Source organism: Doryrhamphus excisus, chromosome 2 (genome assembly GCF_030265055.1).
Source record: "Doryrhamphus excisus isolate RoL2022-K1 chromosome 2, RoL_Dexc_1.0, whole genome shotgun sequence".
NCBI lineage: Eukaryota > Metazoa > Chordata > Actinopteri > Syngnathiformes > Syngnathidae > Doryrhamphus > Doryrhamphus excisus.
Genome location: NC_080467.1, coordinates 17,339,014 through 17,363,151, shown reverse-complemented (window position 1 = coordinate 17,363,151; position 24,138 = coordinate 17,339,014). Strand labels below are relative to the sequence as shown.

General features: G+C 41.2%; 1 protein-coding gene across 2 annotated transcripts in view; it reads left to right on the top strand.

The window, feature by feature from the left end:
* Positions 1 to 24,138, top strand: part of megf10 (multiple EGF-like-domains 10) — a 41,112-nt gene that overhangs the window by 11,029 nt on the left and 5,945 nt on the right. The window contains exons 6-21 of one of the 2 annotated variants that reach the window (XM_058064501.1): positions 6,398 to 6,644; positions 7,034 to 7,154; positions 12,643 to 12,779; positions 14,617 to 14,829; positions 16,188 to 16,362; positions 16,478 to 16,598; positions 16,810 to 16,973; positions 18,561 to 18,663; positions 18,768 to 18,914; positions 20,807 to 20,941; positions 21,062 to 21,190; positions 21,281 to 21,409; positions 21,482 to 21,610; positions 23,194 to 23,322; positions 23,410 to 23,459; positions 23,553 to 23,634. In XM_058064501.1, the coding sequence (XP_057920484.1) occupies positions 6,398 to 6,644; positions 7,034 to 7,154; positions 12,643 to 12,779; positions 14,617 to 14,829; positions 16,188 to 16,362; positions 16,478 to 16,598; positions 16,810 to 16,973; positions 18,561 to 18,663; positions 18,768 to 18,914; positions 20,807 to 20,941; positions 21,062 to 21,190; positions 21,281 to 21,409; positions 21,482 to 21,610; positions 23,194 to 23,322; positions 23,410 to 23,459; positions 23,553 to 23,634 (2,211 nt within the window). Of the gene's footprint in view, positions 1 to 6,397; positions 6,645 to 7,033; positions 7,155 to 12,642; positions 12,780 to 14,616; positions 14,830 to 16,187; positions 16,363 to 16,477; positions 16,599 to 16,809; positions 16,974 to 18,560; positions 18,664 to 18,767; positions 18,915 to 20,806; positions 20,942 to 21,061; positions 21,191 to 21,280; positions 21,410 to 21,481; positions 21,611 to 23,193; positions 23,323 to 23,409; positions 23,635 to 24,138 lie in introns of both variants that reach the window. The other variant, XM_058064500.1, reaches the window with a different exon arrangement.

Here is a 24,138-nt window from a genome sequence, read left to right as displayed (position 1 = left end):
GCGATGGAGCTTATGACACTGGACACATGACAATAACACAATCTGATCTGAAGTTCAGTTTGTAGAACTAAGCAGAATATCCTGTAAATCCTAATAAAAATGTTTTGTGTATTTAATTCAACATAAATCAGGAAGTCCTATAATGGGACCTTGTTATTGTCCATTTTGTCCAAGGAGCAGACCCTTTCACAGATGGTTGCAGCAGTCAATAAGTAAGATCAGGGTTGTTCAAACATTTTCCAACGAAAGCTGTATACTGAAAAATAAAAGGATACGAGGGCCACTTTAAATTTTTTTTTAAACCAATCCCTGTAGACTTTTTTAATATTCAAAGAAAAAAAAACAATGTACACAAACCAAGGCAGATCATTTTAACAAAAAAAAAAACATGTTAACCGCAGTAAAATGTAAACACAACAAAACTCGGCTTAGTAACATACTGTAAGGGATGATGCACACGATGAAGCTGCCTTCAATTGGAATACACCACCTCATAATCAGCTGGGATAGGTTCTAGCTCACACAAAACATGGAAAAGTATTGGCGAAAATGAAAATGAATGAATTGACTTTCTTTGCTTTGTCTGTTTGGATAGTTTGGCTGTGCATCTTGTAGAACTAATCATTCATGTTCATGTATGTTATCATGCATGGCCTGGCCACGGAAAGATTGTGCACTTCCAAAATAGTTTCATTGTGATGTCAGTTGAGCTCAGTTTGGGAAAGCGGTGGAACGTTACAGATGCCCCCCCCCCAATCACTCTGAATCCTCTGTATCAGTGAGAAAATAGTTTCCCATGCTTGGTAGGCTGAGTAATCACTAACTAGATGAAAAAAACACTTGCAGTCCCATTCTCCGCTTAGGCCACCCCCCATTCTGCCCCTTTTGTGGAGGTCCATTGGGCAAAAAAGAAAATAGTATAGTAGAACCTGACATGAATGCAATGATTTTTCCGTTGTGTTTATGACGATTTGGTGATGCTGTTATGACTTTATTAGGTTCTTTCACCGTCATGAACGGTGTTTTCGACATACTTCTCGAATAAGCAGATGAATAAGAACAGGCGAGCCAATGAGAAGCCTCGAGCTCCCGGAGTTTGGCCTTTCTTTAATCTAGGTCAGGTTTCACAAGGGTACCACAGTAGGTGAACTTGAATGAAGGAGGTTTTACTTGTACGTCTTAGTATCTCTAGTCTCCTCCTCCCCTTTGTCTGCCCCCTCACCACACAAGGCCAGACTGCCTGAGGAAAAGGAGGTATGTGCTTTTTTTAAAATCAGGTCAAACTGAATGCTGGCAGAATGAAAAGGAGCCTGTTAATCACTTGAACAGCTTCCGGATGGTGGACTTGTTGGCATGGTTGTGTTCATTAGCATGCTGGGCATTTACATTCTCAGGCTGAGTTGCTTTACTGGAAACGAGGATCTGCTCTGTTACAAAAAAATCCAAAGGATACTATTTGTGGATTGGTTGGGAAATCTGTATTTTCTAGGGGTTAAACGATACATGCATTCAGAATTTTTGGCACGGAACTATTGGTTCTGTGCAGAGCCGTACCGATTTCCCACACAGTTGAATGAGGGATAGGAAGTGTCCTTCATGTTACGCAAACAGTGCCGCCTTTGAGTAGCGGGAATCATAGCTAGTAAAAGAGAACTTTAGTGTCACTGTTACAGGAACAATGAAATATGTTTTGCATGTTTTGAAGATTAAAATTAATTATTAAAATTATTTACAAGTTGGTATTCTGTCCATATTTTTACATACTGTGAAACCTTGGATAGCATCATTAATGACTTCCAAAATGTCAGACTCTAACCAAATCAATTGTTCCCATAAGAAATAATAGTGGTAAGTAAATGGAATTAGAGTAAATCCAATTAATTTGTTCTAGAAATCCAAAAATGTGTTAGCATACTTTCTGCTGGATGGTGGCAGCGTCTGTATCCGGGTAGGATACATGTGGGTTTTCTTGTTAGCACTACTCGAAGAACAGGTTCAGGGTGTCTGGTTGGTTCTGTCCAAGGAATCAGATGACATGGAGTCTTTCTATCCATCGATCTCTTTGCTTCTGCTAAGACACCGGGGTCTTCCTAGGTCATCTGTGAGACATAATCCCTTCTGGGTCTCCCCTGTGCCCGAAACACATCACCAAGGAGGCTTTCAGGAGTCATTCAGACCAGATATGCGAGCCACCTCAACCGACTCCTCTCGATGTGAAGGACCGGCGACTCCCGGATGACCGAGCTCCTCACCCTGTCCCCGTAATCTCATTCTTTCAGTCAGTACCCAAAGCCATGACCATAGGTGAGGGGAGGAGCGTAGATTGACCAGTAAATCAAGAGCTTTGATCCGCCTGACGCCTCCTTTCACTTGTCAACAAGACCTTAAAATACTTGAACTCCAACTTTGTAACCAGTGAGTTTTTTAATCTCTTGCCAGATGTTCCTCATGTTGCTACTCTTAAGGTTCTGAGACTCGCCGTCTGTAGTCCCACTTGTCCTTCTCGATGCCTCTGTGCAGGGACCGTTTTGTTTCTATGTAGACTTGCTGGTCTCCTGACCTAAAAGCCTCATCCAGCACATTGCTATTGAGCCACGGTTCAGGAACACTTTGATGGTCTTTGTTGTGGTCTCACTCTCTGTGCCCAAGTTGATGTAGGAAAGCACGACGGATGTGTGGCTCTCCAGGTCTGTGTAATATGATCCAATCTGTGGTTTCAAATCAGTCCTGCAGGGCTGCGGTGGCGTCCTCAGTCCACATTATGGTTGGTCTCTGTCTCCAGATACTAGGTTCAGGATTAAGCACAGCGAGAGGTGGACCGGTTGACCCTAACAAAGTGGCAGGTGTATGTTTTTTTTCTGCTGGGAAAGCTTATTAATGATAACCCAAGAGTGAGTATTGTATTAAAGCTGCTTGTAGGTGAAAAATGACTATGCTTTCATTTTTCCCCTGAACTTAATATAGAGCTTGGGCGAGTCCTATAATGAAAGGTTTGGCAGTCAGTCACTGTAAACATTTACAATTTCTATGTACTTTGCCTCTAATTAATGGCGAGTCCAGTGGCCTTCAAATGTGTTCTTTGAGAGACGTTTGTTACATGAAGCATCCCTGAAGCAAGCCGTTGTGGAGACGCCAGATGTACTGTTGACCTCTGATCCATTGATCTGGTTGCTTCATGTCATTGCCTGTGACGCCACAACAAGTTATTCTGGGCTTCATGTACATTGCAAATGTTTTTTAGGTCATTAAGGGGTTGTGCACTTGATCTGTCCGCGCAAACAGATTTGAAACCGACATGGATGAATTAAACTCAGCCTTAATTGGGGGAATTTAACGGTTATTTCATACCATAAAAAGATGAAGGACGTTTTCAGTGGGACATAACACAAACACAATTGTCACTTAGGGCAGACTTCACCAAAAATACAAGTGTGTCCTTACACATTAAAGATAAGAAACTGTTCAAAAATGATTTAGTTCTAGCTTGTGAGTTCAATTAAAGTGTCGACACCAGAGGGGACGTATCCATATTTCACCCAAACAGCCAGATTGTCTGCTGAACAGACAACAGTCAGTCTTTGTAAAGAATATTGCCTTCCAGCTGTCGTGTCTTGAAGTCAAAGTACAGCAGATGTGTTATTGGGTTTAGCAGCGTGTAAAATGAAAAAGGACAGACCTAAAAATGGCAAATCAATGGATATGCCTCTTTAACTCCGATGGAGTGCAGTGTCAAGTAGAAAGTAAACGCTGCATGGGTTGTGTCTAATGAAGTGTGCATAACCTGGGGCCAGATCATCACCAGTAATAATTCTTGTCACTCTTGTCATGGGGAATGGGAGTTAGGGTTTGCAATGTTCTCAATGTATGTCGTTTCTATGCACTAGGCGTGTCCAAATTGATTCATATTGAAACATGAAAAGATAAGCTAAGAAGTCAATACATATATATATGTAAAAACACCCTGCATTTCAGACTTGTGATATACAATAGGTGAAAAAGCCTATGAACTTTGGTCATTGCTTTTTTTTGGTAAGCATTTAATAGCAAATCTTATTAATATAATAAGACTCTTATTAACTTTAACTATTACTTATTAAGGCTTATTACAAGCACCTTAATATAAAGCATTACCCAATCTTTTTCAATGTTCCCGTAATATTAGATAATAACTAGAACATAAAGATGTATATTATTTATATTGACTGAAATCACATAATTTCTTTCTTTCTTTCAAGCGTTCTTTATTTCCGTAAAATGTTTCATCTTTATTTCTCATTTGAGCAGGGGTGGGCAAACTACGGCCCGGGGGCCACATCCGGCCCGCCCGTTCTTTCCAAAGTATTTCATTTAAAGTCAACATACAAGCTGGCATCATGGCTTGAGCCGACATTTTCATGGTTTGGCGGTTTTATCAATTTCGTTATTTGATGCGGTCTGTTGTTTACAAAGTGAAAAAAGGGACACTAGCACATAATAATAATAATAATAATAATATTAAATAATAAATTTATTCTTATTATTATAAATTTATAACGCACTTTACATCAAATAAATGATCTGAAAGTGCACATATAGCAGATTGCATAACACTTTTACAGATACAATCATTTCGTTATTTGATGCGGTCTGTTGTTTACAAAGTGCTCCTGAAAAAAGGGACACGAGCACATAATGATAATAATAATAATAACAAATAATAATATAAAATAATTGCAAATAATATAAAATAATAATAAATTTATTCTTCTTATTGTAAATTTATAACCCACTTTACATCAAATAAATGATCTTAAAGTGCACATATAGCAGATTGCATGACACTTTTACAGATACAATAAATTTGTTATTTGATGTGGTCTGTTGTTTACAAAGTGCTCCTGAAAAAAGGGACACAGGCACATAATAATAATAATAATAATAATAACAAATAATATAAAATAATACTGAATTTATTCTTCTTATTATAAATTTATAATGCACTTTACATCATAATAATAATAATAAAATAATAATATCAAATAATAATAACAAATAATATCAAATAATAATAAATTTATTCTTATTATGATAAATTTATAACGCACTTTACATCAAATAAATGATCTTAAAGTGCACACATAGCAGATTACATAACACTTTTACAGATACAATAATTTCGTTATTTGATGTGGTCTGTTATTTACAAAGTGCTCCTGAAAAAAGGGACACAGGCATATAATAATAATAATACAAATAATAATAATAACAAATAATATAATAAAAAAAATAATAAATTTATTATTATAAATTTATAACTTACTTTACATCAAATAAATGATCTCAAAGTGCCCATAAAGCAGATTGCACTTTTACAGATACAATAATTCCAGGTGGACTGTTACGTGTAAAATATCGAGTCTGCCCCCGTCAATTTTGTTAAATCAATGCGGCCCGCCAGTCAAAAAGTTTGCCCACCCCTGCATTAGAGTATGACTTTTTTTTCCTCATAATATTTTGACTATGGTATTAAAATTGCAGCTGTTTGGGCAGCGGACCAAGCAGAGTAAATCTTAAATTCTTTTTAAAAAATTACAACTTTCGTCTATACTTAATTTTCTATTTTCTTATTGTAATATTATATTATCCCATAATATTTTGACTGTATTTCCATATTATATTTGTTTTGTTTGTTTCTCATAAAATATACATAAAAATATATTTAATTAAATATTTCAACTTTATGCTATTAAAATGCAATGCCATTTTTTTCAATTTTTTTTCTCATAATATCATGACACTGTTGGGTTTTTTTTATTCCAAAATGTGAATATTCTCTATTTTCAGCCTCTCAATTGTGAATATTTTGATGTCCTTAGTCATCCATCCGTGTTTTATGCAAAACAAGATGTTCACACACATTGGCTTTGAGTGTGGTGAACATTTTTGCCTCTTTTCTATGAGAACTAACCGACTAAATGTTTGTGGTTCCGATTAATTAAAGCTTCAGATTAATCAACTAAGAAAATAACACGGGCGGAAGGAAAACATTGAATCGTAGCCAATGAAAAGTGCACAAGAAGCGATATTGGCCATGGCCAGATTATTGTGCCTGTTGAGAGATACTAAAAGCCTGTTGTTGTGGTGCTTGTGTATCTCACCGAACATTACAGTAGCATGACTGACATCTAGTGACCAGTGTAGAATACTACACTTTGAATGCATCTTATGAATTGTATTTTATTTCATTTTTGCAATTTCTCTGATTGGAAGTGCTTAATTTAATTAATAATACGCTTACATTTGCGATAATCGTTAAGGAACATATTTGGGAAAAAACTATAATAGAGTGAAACCAATTGCAGAGGGATGACTGTAAAGAAGATAATGAAATAAACCATTTTCTGTCATTTTTCTGCAGCTTGTGACAGCGACCACTGGGGTCCGCACTGCAGTAACAGATGCCAATGCCAGAACAAAGCTCTGTGTAACCCCATCACTGGAGCCTGCATCTGCACACCCGGTTACAAAGGTTGGCGCTGTGAGGAGGTGTGCAAAGTCGACAGCTACGGTAATGGTTGCCAGCAGAAATGCCAGTGTCGGAATGGAGCTCGCTGTCACCACGTGACTGGAGAATGCACTTGTTCCCCGGGATACACTGGAGCTTTGTAAGTGTACACACATAATGATAGTGTGATAGACATAGTGTGGAAATGTGATCAAACCCCAACAATAATATAAAAAATCGTTTTTTTTCTGATATTAAATGGGCAATACGTATGTCACTCAGCTGGTACTTACAGATCAGAACAATGAATTGAGTATATGGCTCTCTGGGATACCTGCCAATTCATCAATTCTTTTTCTATGCCGCTTATCCTCACTGGGGTCGCGGTTATGCTGAAGACTATCCCAGCTGATTCTGGGCCAGAGGCGGGGTACATCCTGGACTGGTGGCCAACTAATCGCAGGGCACATATACAGTAGACAAACAATAAAATGAAATTCAGATTTTTATGCATACATTTTCACCAATTTTTGTCATGTTTGTCCTCAGTTGTGAGGACTTGTGCCCTCCTGGGAAGCATGGACAACAATGTGAAGAAAGGTGTCCATGCCAGAATGGCGGAGTGTGCCATCATGTGACCGGAGAGTGTTCCTGTCCAGCAGGATGGATGGTAAACACACACAAAATTTGTGCCATTGGCGTATGTAGCGGAGAGGCTTCTCGGGTTGTGAGAATGTCTCCCAGGATGCACTAGTTTGGAGCGGTCAAAGGTATAGGAGGGGTTATGATGTGGTACTGATGAGACATACATACAAAGACAAATACACAATAAATGATAAGTAACGTAATGTAACTCATATTACACAAGTATAATGATGAGCTAAAGGCATGCTACACACATAAATTCAACAAAGAAACCAAGCAAACATGACACTCACTAGCATAACCATTAGTCATAGTTAGCTTAAATACTGATATTAGCACCGATGAAAAGGGAGCCTAACTTTGTGAAAAGGGTGCCCAAACTACTCCACAACTCCCACAATAAGCCAAAAAACTCACCTTTATGCATTCACGCACAGCATCAACCTGGTGATATGATGTATGAGGCGCAATAAGGCTCAGAGATCTATATATGAAGAGCTTGCAACCAAAAGGCGCTAAATCCATTTTGACTGATTTCGAGAAAATCAATGATTTTTAACTACGCACATAATAATCTATTTGGTCATCAAGTCTATATTGCAAATGAAAGAGCTATCAATATAGGTCATAAAAATGCATGCTATAAAAATCCTGCACACACCATGTATTTTATTTTTTTTTTTTATTATTTTTTTTCCGGATTTAGCGCCTTTTGGCTGAAATGATGGATTTAGCGCCTTTTGGCTGAAATAAATTTGAAGTCACCTTTAACTTCTTCAATGGCATTGTTGTAAAAGAATGTAAGGTGCTTTAATGTGCTATGCTCATAAAATAATTACAACACAGAAGCCATTCTCAACATGCAATACAAAATAAATTAATAAAAATGTTATTAAAAGCAGTGCTCATATTTGACTGCACCATGAAGGTGACAGTGACAAAAATCATCTCATTACAAACTCTTTACATTGTATGTTTTTTAGTACAAGTAAAATAATGTTTCTCATGAAAGTTGGAGGTGTCAAGGTAGAGACATGCCTTTTATGGCGTAAAAAAAACCTCCATGTTACAGAATACTGTAAAAACACAATTTGTGTTCTCCTGAATTGCATAACATACTGTAACTATCATACGTGTACTTAATGTACACAAACAAAACAGGATGCGCACTGATACTGGCTTTCTGTATGTGCAGTGCCAATTGTATTCTTCTCTCTGATTGGTCAGATTATCAATAGATGGGAAACTTGGGCCAATCAGAATAAAGAATAAAGAAAGGGATTTAGCTCCTTTTGGTTGAAATCTGAAATGGAAATAGCGCCTTTTGGTTGAAAGCATAAATTTCATCATCACTTTTTTTCATATTTTTAAAAATGATTTCAAGACCAAAATATGCGATTTGGATACACATGACAGAGGTCTATTAAACTCATGAAAAACATGCAACTTAGTGAAAATTGGATTTAGCGCCTTTTGGTTGCAAGCTCTTCATATTGTTCAACCGAAAAAACATCCCGCACTGTGGTGCGTTTACTGACCGCTGAACACCGTAGGACAAACGACACTCTAAGCCGAACATACAATGCAATGTAAATTATGGGCTTTCTAACAGTCGCAATGTTTATGAAATTAATATCAATGCGTTTTCTGTATACTAAGTAACAGAATGTAATCGTGAATACTGCCTGAGAACTAACACTGCACTCTTAAGCTGAACATACAATGCAATGTAAATTATGGGCTTTCTAACAGCGTAATAATACAAAAATATCAAAGATAAAGCAGAAGAAACATAAGTTTGGTGCATCAAGAAAGATCCCCCAGCAGTCAAGGCCTATTGTAGCAAACTAAGAGATGACCCAGGGCGTCCCTGACTATAAGCTTTATCAGGGTCTGCCCTCCAAACTGAACCAGGAAGATGTTTCCACCAGAGTAAAGCTTGATAGCCAAAGGCTCTGGAAGGCACCACAAGGTCAATAAGGTCCAGTGGTACCTGGCCATGTAATGTAAGAATTTATATTTTGCCCTGTGGGATCGTAAGGAGCTTCAAAATGCTAAAAGAATTTTTGGGAGAATTTTGCCCACTCATATTTTGTGTGACCCTTTTCTGTGCCTTATAATGCAAAAAAATGAGGTAATATCAGCTCGCTAACAAAGCATGTCTTTGGGACACCTATTTCGACTACGAAGACTCAAAGAGTCAATGTTGATGTTGATGTTGTCGGGTCGAAGTTGAGAGTTGGTATCCTTCAATCTATCCTGCTGTTTAGTTGGCAGCTTGTGGAATATCAAAGTTGACCAACTAATCGGATTATTGCCACAAGCCTCAACAATACAGGTGCGAGGCATGGTTTATAACCTAGCGTTAACTTTTCAAAAACAGTACCATCAGGTAGCATTACTAGGGAGTAGCTTGAGGCATTGTGAGTGATGCATCGAGGTCACTGATTGTTTGTAGCGCACCATTGCTGCTGAGGTTGGAAGCAGTCAGACATTTTAAACCTTTTACAAGGAACAGAAAAGTCAAGCGGCAGACCCAAAAGAATCTCACCGACCCTGGCTGTCCGTCAAGACACGCAACCAACGTTAGCAGTGCCGAGTGCAATCCAATAACCATCAAACGGGATTTGCGAGGGAAAGTTTTTAAGAACAAAAATGTCTTCAAAGACCTCATCTCCTTCCATGACACATTGCCCGTTTGGAATTTGCACAAGAGCACATGGGACACTGAAAGGTGGAAGAAAGTTTTATTCTTTGATGACAAAAAAATGGAACCTTGGCGGTCCTGTTGGCTTGGCGGTCCTTGCATGACAAGGAGGTCCCACCTGAGATGTATTCCACACGGTACAGCGGAGGGCGCGCCATCATGATCTGGGCTGCTTTTTTCTTCAATGAAAAAACAAAGCTTGATTGTGCAGGGCTGTCAAATGGCACTGGCTATGTGGAGATGTTGCAGGGGGAATCCCTCATGACTGAAGGCCCTCGTCTGTGTGGTAATGACTGGCTTTTTCAACTGGACAACACTGCAGTTCACAATGTCCACCTGACAAAGGACTTCCTCCAGAGGAACATGTGGGGATGGATGGCAAGGGAAGTTTGCAACAATGGACATCAGTTCCAAAAAGTGGATGGGGAGGATTTGAAATGGAATTCTCCCTCCCTCTCCTGGCATCTTCTGGCCTGTACTTACATTGCGTTCATGCTATGGCCCGTTTCCTTGTTGTACCGCTTCTATTCTTTTTAATTTCTCTGACTTTGTGAAATATTCAGCTCTCAAAAATGTTCAGCTCTCAAGCGACTTTTACTTTTGTGTCATTCCTAGCCTCATATTTCTTTCCAATCCGAGCAAATAGGAATGCTTTGTGTTTTGATAAGCCCTTTTTGCATTCATTGTTTTTAGTCCGTCTGCATGGGAACCGAGTGGTTCGCACGCAGGCCACATTGATTGATTTCAACCCTCATTATAGATTGTATTTACAGTAATCTCTTGCCACTATGCGCTTTGAATTTCACGGCCTCACCTATCACAGATTTTCAAAAATTAATGAATTAATAAATCATGCAGTTACATGGTTGACTATCATAGACCATTATCTTAGATTACATTACATTAACACTACGTATAATCAGCCACGGCGTGTCCAACATGGTAGAGTGGAAAAAGTTCTCCCATTCAGTGTGGAAGTGGTGTTTGGCTTCTTACTCTCACTCTAACCCTTCCTTATGCGCAGGCGCAGGCCTCACAGCTAGGAGACCCGAGTTCAATTCCACCCTCGGCCATCTCTGTGTGGAGTTTGCATGTTCTTCCCGTGCATGCGTGGGTTTTCTCCGGGTACTCAGAGTATTCCAAAAACATGCTAGGTTAATTGGCGACTCCAAATTGTCCATAGGTATGAATGTGAGTGTGAATGGTTGTTTGTCTATATGTGCCCTGTGATTGGCTGGTGACCAGTCCAGGGTGTACCTCGCCTCTCCCCCGAAGACAGCTGGGATAGGCTCCAGCACGCCGGTGAGCCTCGTGAGGATAAGCGGTAGAAAATTAATGAATTAATTAATGTTTTTAGTCCTTACAATTGATTTTTTCAATGACATAGAAGTAGTGTGTGTACTTTTATACCGAAAACAATAGTTTTGTTGCACCGACTTCTCTTACCTGATGTGATGTTTCCAAACGACACAAGTCTTTTGAGCTAAGTGAACAATGAGAACAGCTTTCCAGTTGCATAGATGATAGAAATTTTAATGTAGTTAATAGTAATGAACTAATTTGACCTTGTTACTGAAAAACAGGAATAAAACAATTAGTAATGGTGTCAGGTCCTCACATGTGAAGTTCTGCCCCTGTCCGACCGAGGAGATGGAACAGGTTGTCCAGAAACTGGAAAGCTGAGGGTTCGATTCTGTACTCTGTGGGTTAAGACGCTTCTCCCACCTTTCTCCTTTCTCCAGATCCAAAATGTGATGTTCTGCGTACCTGTGGGCCAAGTTGAATGGTCAGCAGACGGTCTCCATGCAAAATCCTTAGAGATGATCATGAGCTAAAAGTTCAATGTCTGCACTTGTGGTAGAGCACAGCGATGTCCCACAATGAATTATCGCAATGTTTACCTTTGAATATCATTATTCATCCAAGTCCTTGTACCCCCAGGGCATTGAATCGATCGGCTCTTCAGGAGTCTTCTCAGACTTGGTTCTAAATGAACCCAAACGGTCCAGTTGCAATCACTACAATGCTGTGTTGGCATAAACCCCAAAATAAATGTTACGTTGTCGGATATTTCCCCAGTTTTGTGCTCCCTCTCACTCTGACATCTCTCCTTGCATGCATGTGTGGTCTGAATCTGTGTGTGTTTGTGTGTTTGTGTCTCAGTAAGGGGAAGTGGAAGTGAGCCAGAGAAAGAAAGCAGGGAATTCTAAGAAGAAAATCAGAGGGTAAAAATATTGTTCCTTATTGAGCTCCGTCCAGTGCGTCATTCGGGGTTGGTAGATCTATTTCTGTTGTTTGGATAGGAGACAAGCATCTCGCTGCTTCCAATCTGGATGCTCAGTGCTGCGGTTCGTCTACAGGTCTGTCCTTACTGAAACACTGACATTCATCTTTTCATGTCGTTCCCAAATGTAAAATAATGATTTAATAATCATTTGAATGATGAACCATCAGGGTTTTTTATGCTGCTTTTAGGATACGGATAATCAATGAGTGAGATCGGCTGACACTGATACCGATCACATGTATATTTTCCAGTTCATTTATGATGAGTGCTATTGGCCAGGGCCGCTGGCAAATAGGTAATGCTCATTAAACAACAACACACAAATAGAGGACAGGACATCATTTTATAATGATAGCAGTGATATCCACTTCCCCATAAAAACAAGCTCCAAACTAATCACATTGATTATGCCTGTGTCAAGCTGTCAAACAGAAACCATGGATGTTTCAACCCTACGGGACCCAGCACACATGCAAATTTTCTAACCTGTATGTACTGTTTTGTTTTGTTTTTTTGCAGGGTACAGTATGTGGACAGCCATGTCCAGAGGGGAGATTCGGCCCAAATTGTTCTCAAGAATGCCAGTGTCACAACAATGGCTTATGTTTTTCATCCACCGGGCAGTGTCTTTGCAGCCCTGGATACACAGGAGAACGGTAAGGAACAGCTTTCATGGAAACAGAAGGAAAAATCAACACGAAGATGTGTTTTCCCACAAAGCATGCTGGGTAACTTCCTGCTGGGGAAGTGTGTGCATGGGCTTCCCAGCATCCTTTGTGGATTTCACACCTGTTTTTTTTTCTGGTAGCACTGTGACTGAGGACAATTTTTGGTCTGAACTCCTTCTGTACGGTTTGTGCTAAAGTGAAACTGAGTAATTACTGTGTTGTTCTGACTACTACTACTATAAACACTAAAAAATGGAACATAGCCCAATTCCATTCACATTCTCCAGACGATCACAAAAAGAAAACAAAACAAATAAGCCTATCTAGTGTTTTCTTAGCAGAGAACCCGGCGAAGCTTTAGTCCATATAATTAGCAATATCAGAGGGCTCGCACCATATACTTAACCAAGCCAGTGGTGAGACAGGAATAGCCCTTCTATGTGCACTTTATGAGAAAATAAGGGTATGAGTGAAGCCAAACGTCATTGTATAACACTGCTTGGAAACAGACATGCCGCACCCAAACCCTCTGGAAACCATTAACGGCCCAGTGACAGGAATACAGAGTACCCGACAAATAGGAAAGGGAAAGGAACTGAATCCTATTAGATTTGAGGAAGCTCTCTGTGCATTGGCTGAGAAAAGTGTTTGTACTGGTGCTTGTGTGTCTCACCGAGCATTACAGTAACATTACTTCGACTTAGTTACCAGTGTATAATACTACATATCATATTTTAATGCTTGAATTTTTTTAGGCTTGGATATTTTATAATTAATAATATAATATATACCACACTCGGCCATCTCTGTGTGGAGTTTGCATGTTCTCCCCGTGCATGCGTGGGTTTTCTCCAGGTATTCCGGTTTCCTCCCACATTCCAAAAACGACTCCAAATTGTCCATAGGTATGAATGTGAATGTGAATGGTTGTTTGTCTATATGTGCCCTGTGATTGGCTGGCGACCAGTCCGGGGTGTACCCCGCCTCTCGCCCGAAGACAGCTGGGATAGGCTCCAGCACCCCCGCGACCCTCGTGAGGAAAAGCGGTAGAAAATGAATGAATGAATGAATATAATATATAATAATTGGCCATATAGGACAACAAATGGGACAACAAAATGACATGAATTAATAATGAATATATTTAGAGTGATAGAGTGATGCCGCAAAGTTGAAAACACATAGTGACAAGGGATGACTGTGCATTCAGTGATTGCTAATGTTAGTAGCTAAACATTGTCAAATGGCTATCATTAACAACAAAAAAGCCGGTGTGCATGTGTATTATGTGGGCTGGAGTTGACGTGCTCAAAGCAATAAGAGGGCGGATGTTGGCAAGTTAGTGCCCTCCAGGCAGCCGCCTATCTGTGCCATTCAGGTTCCATTGTGGCGTCCATGCCCACAGAAAGTGAAATAACCTAACCTCAATTGCACCCCTCACCAGCGTCCTGTAGAGTCATCTATTCCACTGGCCCAGTTTTAAGCTTTTTTACTCTTTCGGGCTACTGTACTTGGAGTTTGTCTTATGTGAAAGCAAGACAAACAAGCCAAATTTATGGTAAGCCTACAGTATGTAAGTATGTAACAAGCCATATTACAAATTTTTTTCACATTAGAGGCATCTTTGAATGTGTCTTCTGAATTTCTTTTATTTGTATTTTAGTCCATTGAGCTATTTAACACTTGAAAATGCTTGTCCTATCAAGCATATTTAAATTTTTTATGCATCTTTTTCAATTTTTACAGTAAAAATATAATGCACATGTGTACAGTATATGTTATGATTTATATTCAAATGAACGTCCTTGTGTGTTTGTGTGGCCAGGTGTCAGGATGAGTGTCCAGTTGGTACCTACGGTGCCGGCTGCACAAAGACGTGTCGCTGTAAGAACAACAGCAAATGTTACCATAGCAACGGAAACTGTCTTTGTGAGCCTGGATACACAGGCAAGACATGCGATGTCCGACTGTGTCCCGAAGGACACTACGGCCTCCGCTGTGATACCAAGTGTCCATGCCACGCCCAGTATACACACAGGTACAGTAGTGGAGGTTTCTAACTTGGACTTCAATGCTCCATTGTGTGTCTTAATTAGACAGCTGTGGTTCAGTAACCGTCCGTGATCAGTTAAGACGTCTTCTGCATGTGTTGTTGGAGAGAGCAGCTGCTGTGATCATTCTCACTGGTGCCCCTGTTTCATTCGGACAAGCGCACATTCAGATGATTGTGCCTGTGTTTTGCTTTTTTGATGCTTAATGGAAATCATTATGCTAATATTTTGGGATCCATTTCTGACTAGTCTGTTAACTCTGCATAACACAGTCGCACTGGAATATATTAGTAGTTAGAGCATAGAAAACCTGCGTGTGACTTTCTAGACATGTAATAAAAACCCAGATAGTCGCCTTTACACTTCTATTATTCTTTGTTTACACCACATAGCGCAAGCTACGGGATCACTGCGGTGACATAAGAGACTGCCGCCGCTCATAACCCTTGAATTTATTTATTGTAAACATAAAAAGTGCTTCAAACTGAGTGGGGAACAAAGACAAAGAAGCCAAAAACTTACCACTTCCACACGGAATGAGAGGATAACTTTTTTTCACTCTATTAGGGATGTCCCGATTCGCATTTTTTTACTTCCAAGTCGATCAGATATATATATATTTTTTGTAGTCTTGCCGATTCCATCTGATCCCGATTTTCTTTTTTTTTATAATAATGAGATTTTGTTACAAACATGAATTTGTGGACTTGAATATGGTTACGGCTGTACGGTGACCGAGTGGTTAGCGCGCAGGCCACTCAGCTAGGAGACCGAGTTCAATTCCACCCTCGGCCTGTGTGGACTTTGCATGTTCTCCCCGTGCATGCGTGGGTTTTCACCGGGTACTCCGGTTTCCTCCCACATTCCAAAAATATGCTAGTTGGTGACTCCAAATTGTCCATAGGTATGAATGTGAGTGTGAATGGTTGTTTGTCCCTGTGATTGGCTGGCGACCAGTCCAGGGTGTACGCCGCCTTTTGCCCGAAGACAGCTGGGATAGGCTCCAGCACCCCCGCCACCGACGAACAATAGAAAATGAATGAATGAATAAATGAATATGGTTATGAAAATAGCTGTTCAAAGCATGAAAATAATAAACCCAGTGAGGGGGAGCTACTGCTGTAGCTACGCAGCCTAATGTCCATCATCATCAATGTAACATTACTGATGCCTAGTGACCAGAATACTACAATATTTTTGACTGATAATAGCCCGTAGTCAACCACAAAACAGTTATCATTAATAAATTGATTCATTTTTGAAAATCCACAATGTAGCAAAAAAAACCCAAACAGTATCAAAAAGCAGGTCTAATCTATTACAGTGTTGTTCTTCTTGTTACCAGCTGCCATCCGATGTCGGGGGAGTGTGCATGTGTGTCAGGCTGGTCCGGCCTCTACTGCAATGAGTCGTGCACCCCGGGCTTCTACGGCGAGTCCTGCCAGCAGGTGTGTCGCTGTCAGAATGGTGCAGACTGCCACAGTGTAACAGGAGCGTGTGTCTGTGCTCCGGGCTTCACGGTAAACCTTTTTTCCCTGTCAGTGAGAAAAAAACCACAGTTGTATTATTAATGACTAAAATGCACAAAATTGATCAGAGTCACCCCTGATCTGACTTTACTCTTGATTTTTCAAGGCTTTGGACTGTTCAGTCCCATGCCCGGCAGGATCTCATGGAGCAAATTGCTCCTCCAGCTGTAACTGTAAGAATGGAGCTGAATGTTCACCTGTGGATGGGTCCTGCTTCTGCAAACCAGGTGAGCTGAAGAACTGAGATGAGTATAGAATAGTTGTATTATTGATGTATCGTGGTGGTACAGTGAGGCTCTTCATGGTTCCATGGTTAGAAACAAGTATCGGTACTTCTGTTGTTGTTCCAAAAGGTCAGCCAAACACTGCAATGTACCGTAGTGTATTGTTTTGGGGTTCATTGCCTGTTGTTGATATTGACATACCTTCTTTGATCAGGGTGGCATGGAGTGGACTGCTCCATCAATTGCCCCAGTGGTACGTGGGGCCTAGGCTGTAACATGACCTGCATGTGCGAGAATGGAGGCGCATGTGATGTTGTGACTGGTCGCTGTACCTGTGATGCAGGCTGGAGAGGCCAGAGATGTGAACTCCATTGCCAGGTCAGGACACGTCCCTGGATATGTCTCTCGAGTAAATGTGTTACTAAATCACAAAACTAAATGATGACGTGTCATGACTAAGGATCGACCAATACATCGGCCGGCCGATATATTGGGCCGATATTTGCGTTTTTTCCTTCTATCGGTAACGGCCGATACGCGCGATTTATTTTTCCACCGCATAATTTACAGTCAGGCATCCGCCGGGGCAGCTTTTTTTTGGCAGAGGACCCCGCCTCCACTGTTGAATCACAATAATAGAGTTAGCTTGCTTTTAACACTTTACTAAGCCCATCACATTTCACTGGGTGATCGCTAGGCATAACAGTTTAAGTCACGGTGTGACAACAAGAAAGCCCAAAAACATCACATACCAACGCAACAGACGAATAAAAGCACTCTCACTAGTTGAGCAGAACAAGAATGAACAACTATGCAACTTTAAATGCGTGTCATGTTATTCTGTGTGTGTGTGTGTGTGTGTGTGTGCGCTCTCTCCGAGCACGCACACACACACACACAGAAGGAATTGGAGTAGCCGTGTCTGCTTATGAGAGATCTTTATCGTGCACAACACACGAATCGGGACATCCCTAATAGAGTGAAAAAAAGTTCTCCTCTCATTCCGTGTGGAAGTGGTAAGTTTTTGGCCTCTTTGACTTTGTTCCCCACTCAGTTTGAAGCACTTTTTATGTTTACAATAAATAAATTCAAGGCTTATGAGCGGCGGCAGTCTCTTATGTCACCGCAGTGATTCCGTAGCTTTCGCTATGTGGTGTAAACAAAGAATAATAGAAGTGTAAAGGCGACTATCTGGGTTTTTATTACATGTCTGGAAAGTCACACACAGGTTTTCTATGCTCTAACTACTAATACATTCCAGTGCGACTGTGTTATGCAGAGTTAACAGACTAGCCAGAAATGGATCCCAAAATATTAGCAAAATGATTTCCATTAAGCATCAAAAAAGCAAAACAGGCAAAATCATAAATGCGCTGAATGTGCGCTTGTCCGAATGAAACAGGGGCACCAGTGAGAATGATCACAGCAGCTGCTCTCTCCAACAACACATGCAGAAGACGTCTTAACTGATCACGGACGGTTACTGAACCACAGCTGATGAGAGAAATGTTTTATATATCGTACTAAATTGTGTCAGTGTGATGTGTTTGTGTGTGTGGAGGCGGAGGGGTGCGCGTCACGCTGCGGAGGAGCAGTCATCACATCGATGCTAGATAAATTTAAACTACGACAGAAATTTTTGCACATGGGTGAATATTTATTCCTTTTAAAGTTGATAATGCTGTTTAAATGTGTGTTTAAGAAAGCTGAATCCTCCTGTGTTCAGTGTTTACATTTCAATAAATATTTGTTTAAATATGATACCTGTAATATTTGTTATCATGGTCATTTTTTTCATGTAAATTGAGGGATCAAAAGCATTATCGGCCACAAATATCGGCCCAGGCAAAATCGGCCATCGGCTAAGGATGATGGAAAAAAATCGGTATCGGCATTGGCCCCAAAAAAACCATATCGGTCGATCCCTAGTCATGACATATGACAATCACATGTTGCCTTCTCTAGGACGGTACCTATGGTCTTGACTGTAAGGAGCGCTGTGACTGCAGCCATGCCGATGGATGTCATCACTCCACCGGGCACTGCCACTGCCTGCCTGGTTGGACAGGTACATAAAAATGTATAGGATGCCAAAAGAAATAACATTGAAGAGGTTGTTTCATGGCTTCCGTGGCTTTCATGACGTTGTTGTGTGTATTTCTTTATGAGTAGGTATCCACTGTGACAGTGTGTGTGCAGAGGGCCGCTGGGGCCCAAACTGCTCAATTTCTTGTCACTGTAAGAATGGAGCATCTTGCACTCCTGATGAAGGAAGCTGTGAGTGCGCACCGGGATTCAGAGGCACCACCTGTCAGAGGAGTATGTGATTTCAACCCTCATTATAGATTGTATTTACAGTAATCTCTTGCCACTATGCGCTTCGAATTTCACGGCTTCACCTATCACGGATTTTCAAAAATTAGTGAATTAATAAATCATGCAGTTACATGGTTGACTATCTTAGACATTATCTTAGATTACATTACGTTAACACTACGTATAATCAACCACGGCGTGTCCAACATGGTAGAGTGATAACGTTCTCCCATTCAGTGTGGAAGTGGTGTTTGGCTTCTTACTCTCTCACTCTAACCCTTCCTTATGTGCAGGCGCAGGCCTCACAACTAGGAGACCCGAGTTCAATTCCACCCTCGGCCATCTCTGTGTGGAGTTTGCATATTCTCCTCGTGCATGCGTGGGTTTCCTCCCACATTCCAAAAACATGCTAGGTTAATTGCCGACTCCAAATTGTCCATAGGTATGAATGTGAGTGTGAATGGTTGTTTGTCTATATGTGCCCTGTGATTGGCTGGCGACCAGTCCAGGGTGTACCCCGCCTCTTGCCCGAAACAGCTGGGATAGGCTCCAGCACCTCCTTGACTCTGGTGAGGATAAGTAGTACAAATGAATGTGAAATATGGTGTAAACAAAGAATAATGGCTGTATAGGTAACTGTAGGGGTGTTATTTCATGTCTACATGGTAAAAATTACATTAATTATATTTAGAAAGTCATAAACAGGTTTTCTATGCTCTAACTATGAAAAATATTTCATTTACTGTATTATTGCTGAATCCGACCTCCCAGAAATGGACTTATTGGCGTCGGGTCTTTAATCATTAACTGCAATAAACACGGAATGACTGTAGTCCATACTGACAATATCTTAAAAATGTATTTTTCCCATGTTGATACTGACTTGGTTTCGAAGTATTGATTGTTGTGCCAACCCTACTTCTTCTTCTTCTTTGTCTTTGGGCTTTTCTCTTCAGGAGTCGCCACAGCAAATCAATCTCCTCCAGCCAACCCTGTCTTCTGCATCTGTCTCTCTCACACCAACTACCCTCATGTCTTCCTTCACTACATCCATAAACCTCCTCTTTGGTCCTCCTCTACGTCTCCTACCTGGCAGCATCCTTCTACCAATATATTCACTATCTCCCCTCTGGACATGTCCCAACCATCTCAGTCTGGCCTCTCTGACTTTATCTCCAAGGCCTCTAACGTGTAATGTCCCTCTGATGTACTCGTTCCTGATCCTATCCATCCTGGTCACTCCCATTGAGAACCTCAGCATCCTCATCTCTGCTACCTCCAGTTCTGCTTCCCGTCTTTTCCTCAGTAGCACTGTCTTTAGACCAAACAACATGGCTGGTCTCACCACAGTTTTGAATACCTTTCCTTTCATTCATTCATTCATTTTCTACCGCTTTTTCCTCACAAGGGTCGCGGGGGTGCCGGAGCCTATCCCAGCCGTCTTCGAGCGAGAGGCAGGGTACACCCTGGACTGGTCGCCAGCCAATCACAGGGCACATATAGACAAACAACCATTCACACTCACATTCATACCTATGGACAATTTGGTGTCGCCAATTAACCTAGCATGTTTTTGGAATGTGGGAGGAAACCGGAGTACCCGGAGAAAACCCATGAGAACATGCAAACTCCACACAGAGATGGCCGAGGGTGGGATTGAACCCTGGTCTCCTACCTGTGAGGTCTGCGCGCTAACCACTCGACCGCCGTGCCGCCCCCTTTTCCTTTCATCAACCTTTTAATCAGTCAACACTATTTACAGTATATGAAAGAAAACATTGCTTGTAGAGTTAATAATGTTTTTAAAATGGCAACACCGTGGTTGACCGTTTATTGCTGGACAATTGCTGTCAGGCTGACCCTTTTACGTGAAGGCCTTTCCTTTTTCCTTACAGTCTGTTCTCCAGGTTACTTTGGTCACCGCTGTAGTCAGACATGTCCCCAGTGTGTCCACAGTAATGGACCCTGTCATCATATAAGCGGCCAGTGTGACTGCCTCCCAGGTTTCAAGGGAGCACTTTGCAATGAGGGTGAGCTATGGCTTACTTTTTATACAAAACTCCTGTTAAGGTTTATACGTCTTTTAGTCCCAGTGTAGCGACAGGACTTGTGTTGTTATGGCTGACTGACATGATGTGGCTTGTGTGCAGTGTGTCCCAGTGGTTACTACGGTAAGAAGTGTGCACACAACTGCAAGTGCACCAACAATGGCACCTGTAACCCCATCGATGGATCCTGTCAGTGTTTTCCGGGATGGATCGGCAGTGACTGTTCACAGCGTCAGTTCACTTACTTGAATCAAATACAGTGTTCAATAGGTTTTTCTCTTGCACCACACTTGATAATGTTTCATTTTGACTGTTTTGCAGCTTGTCCGCCCAGTCAGTGGGGACCCAACTGCATCCACACATGTAACTGCCACAATGGAGCACACTGCAGTGCCTATGATGGAGAATGCAAGTGCACACCGGGATGGACCGGCCTTTACTGCACACAACGTCAGTCTCACACACACACACACATTTCTGCAAAGGTTTTGACTCCTACATCATGTGATGACTCCCTTTCAGGTTGTCCTTTAGGGTTTTATGGGAAGGATTGTTCCCAGACATGCCAGTGCAGGAATGGAGCAGACTGTGACCACAACTCTGGACAATGCACTTGTCGCACTGGCTTCATGGGTCAGCACTGTGAAAAAAGTATGGAAAAGTGTTTTTGTTTTTTGTTTTTTTACCAGTGTACTAAATATTGTGTATAGTTTGTGTTCCTGACATGAACTTATTTGCAGATCTCCAACATTTAATCGCTATATTCCAGTGCACATTTATATACATAAATACCAATCAATACTGCAAACATATCAGTACCAAACATATTTTATGTCATGCTCAAGTTTGTCTCAATTTAGAGTCAGGAAGGCATTCAGAAAACGCATTCAAAGGTGTGATATGTAGTATTCCACACTAGTCACTAGGTGCCAGTAATGTTACACCGACGAGACAATAGCAGTACGGAATTGCAGTCCGGAAAACTCTCACAATGCTATCAGTATCGATAACTATCGCCAAAATATCAGCATAAAAATGCAATATAGGTTGATATCGGTATCGGATTTTTTCCCAATCATGAATAACGATATTTTAAAAATGCTGTATACAACACATATAATACGTGTTCATTCCACCACAGGCCATTTGATACTTATAGGTTATCACATGGTTTGTCTGGTCTCAGGCCAGGTATCATGCCCCCAAGTGTCAGTATCAGCCCGAGACCGAAGGTCGGGCATACTATTTAATCATGAGCTTATTATCACGTACTATTTAATCAAAGACCATTTTGTTTCCAGAAAATTTTCAGTTTATTACATGTATTATATCTAAACAGTGTAAACACAATAATTGCAAAAATATTTCAACAATAATCAGGCTCGTATTCATCCCCATTTTCTTTTCTGATTGATAAAATAAACACAGACACGTATTTGTCTAACTCAGGCGGGGGAATACTTTCTACCAGTCTTCGTTCGTTCTTGCAGTTGATGAGCCATTCAGAAAAAAGCTCGAGGTCGCCCTTGGTTTTCCGACTTGTATTTGCATTTTTAGTTTTTTCGATCATTTCAAGAGTGTCCTCCTCATTAATGGTGATAAAACGTTCCATTTCTAATATTCTGTTTGCTATTTTCCCTATTTGTCTTTCGCCGGGAGTGTCAACCGCTGACATGTTGACAGAGCACAGACGGCAGCAAAACAAACGCTGTGTGTTCACGCTCGTGCGCTGTTCTCTGATTGGTTGTTTCACGGGCACGATACCAGAGCAGCGTGCTCTGAGTGGACAGCTACGAGGGCTGATACTGGACATGGTTAAACTCTATGTTTTATCAGTATCACTCCCCTGGGCTTTGACACAGTGTCATTTCGGCCTTTTCCCGTATCATTCATGGGCGGTTTCTAGGGTACAGGGCCAATTAATACTGTAGTATGTGATAAATATCGGTATTGGAAATTGGAAAGAGTTGCACAATATTGGCATATTGGTTTTCGACAAAAAAGCCAAATTTGTACATCCCTCGTTATGTCTAATGCGTCATATTTGCTGTTATTAGTATGTCTACAATATTGGTTAAGTGTAAAGTGTAAAAGTGACTAAGAGGTGTTAGTTCATGTTTAGAGGGCTCTAATAATGTTAAAATATATTTAGAAGGTAGCAATGCTTTACCTACAGAAAAAAATATTCCATTTATAAATACGGCCCTTAATACGTCTTGTTTTTGTTGTCGTAGAGTGTCCTCCCGGTTCCTATGGTTATGGCTGCCGGCAGGTGTGTGACTGTCTTAATAACTCCACCTGTGATCACATCACTGGTACCTGCTACTGCAATCCGGGCTGGAAGGGGGCACGTTGTGACCAGGGTGAGTCTCCCTCGGTCGAGCTAATTATGACATTCAGCGGATGTGTTTCATGCTTAACATTTTGTGTCCTCATTCTGTTATCCGCAGCCGCTGTTGTCGTTGGCAGCCTGAACACTTTGACGAGCGCCGCCATGCAGGTGGACACCTATCAGATCGGAGCAATTACGGGGATCATTGTGCTGGTACTGCTGGTGCTATTCTTCCTCCTCTTCTTTATCATCTATCGGAAGAAACAGAAAGGAAAAGAAGCTCCCATGCCAGCGGTAACCTACACGCCTGCTATGAGAGTCACGGCTGACTACACCATTACAGGTCATAATGCCTTCTTGTATAAAAAATATACTATATGTACAGCAGAACATTGGTTACGTCATTAACCCCTTCCATAAGGTCCGACTCTAACCGAAAAGTACTCTCAAAATACTCATCAATTTCGATACTTGCTTTATTATCAGGGGCTCGCGATGTGATCATTGGTTGGGCGGTGGCCATTTTGGTGCCACACATGGGAGGTGACAAACAACCGCAACCGGCGAAACCCATCGCCGCATCGGCGAGCAGCATACTCACATCCAGAGGGAACTGTACGAGTCTCCCATTGTTTATGTTGACTGTCAGATGTGGAGGGAATTTGGGGATACCAAAGTAGTTCAGAGACCCGCCAACCGCAGCTGCCTGCCGCCTCCCGTGTGTGGCGCCCATAAGGCGGAAAACCTGAAAAGTGGTCTGAATTTGTAGGACTTCCTGTGGGTCCTGCTGGAGCGCAACCAAGCTGATTTTGCATCCAAATTCTCTTTAAAGGGGAGCTACGCTTTT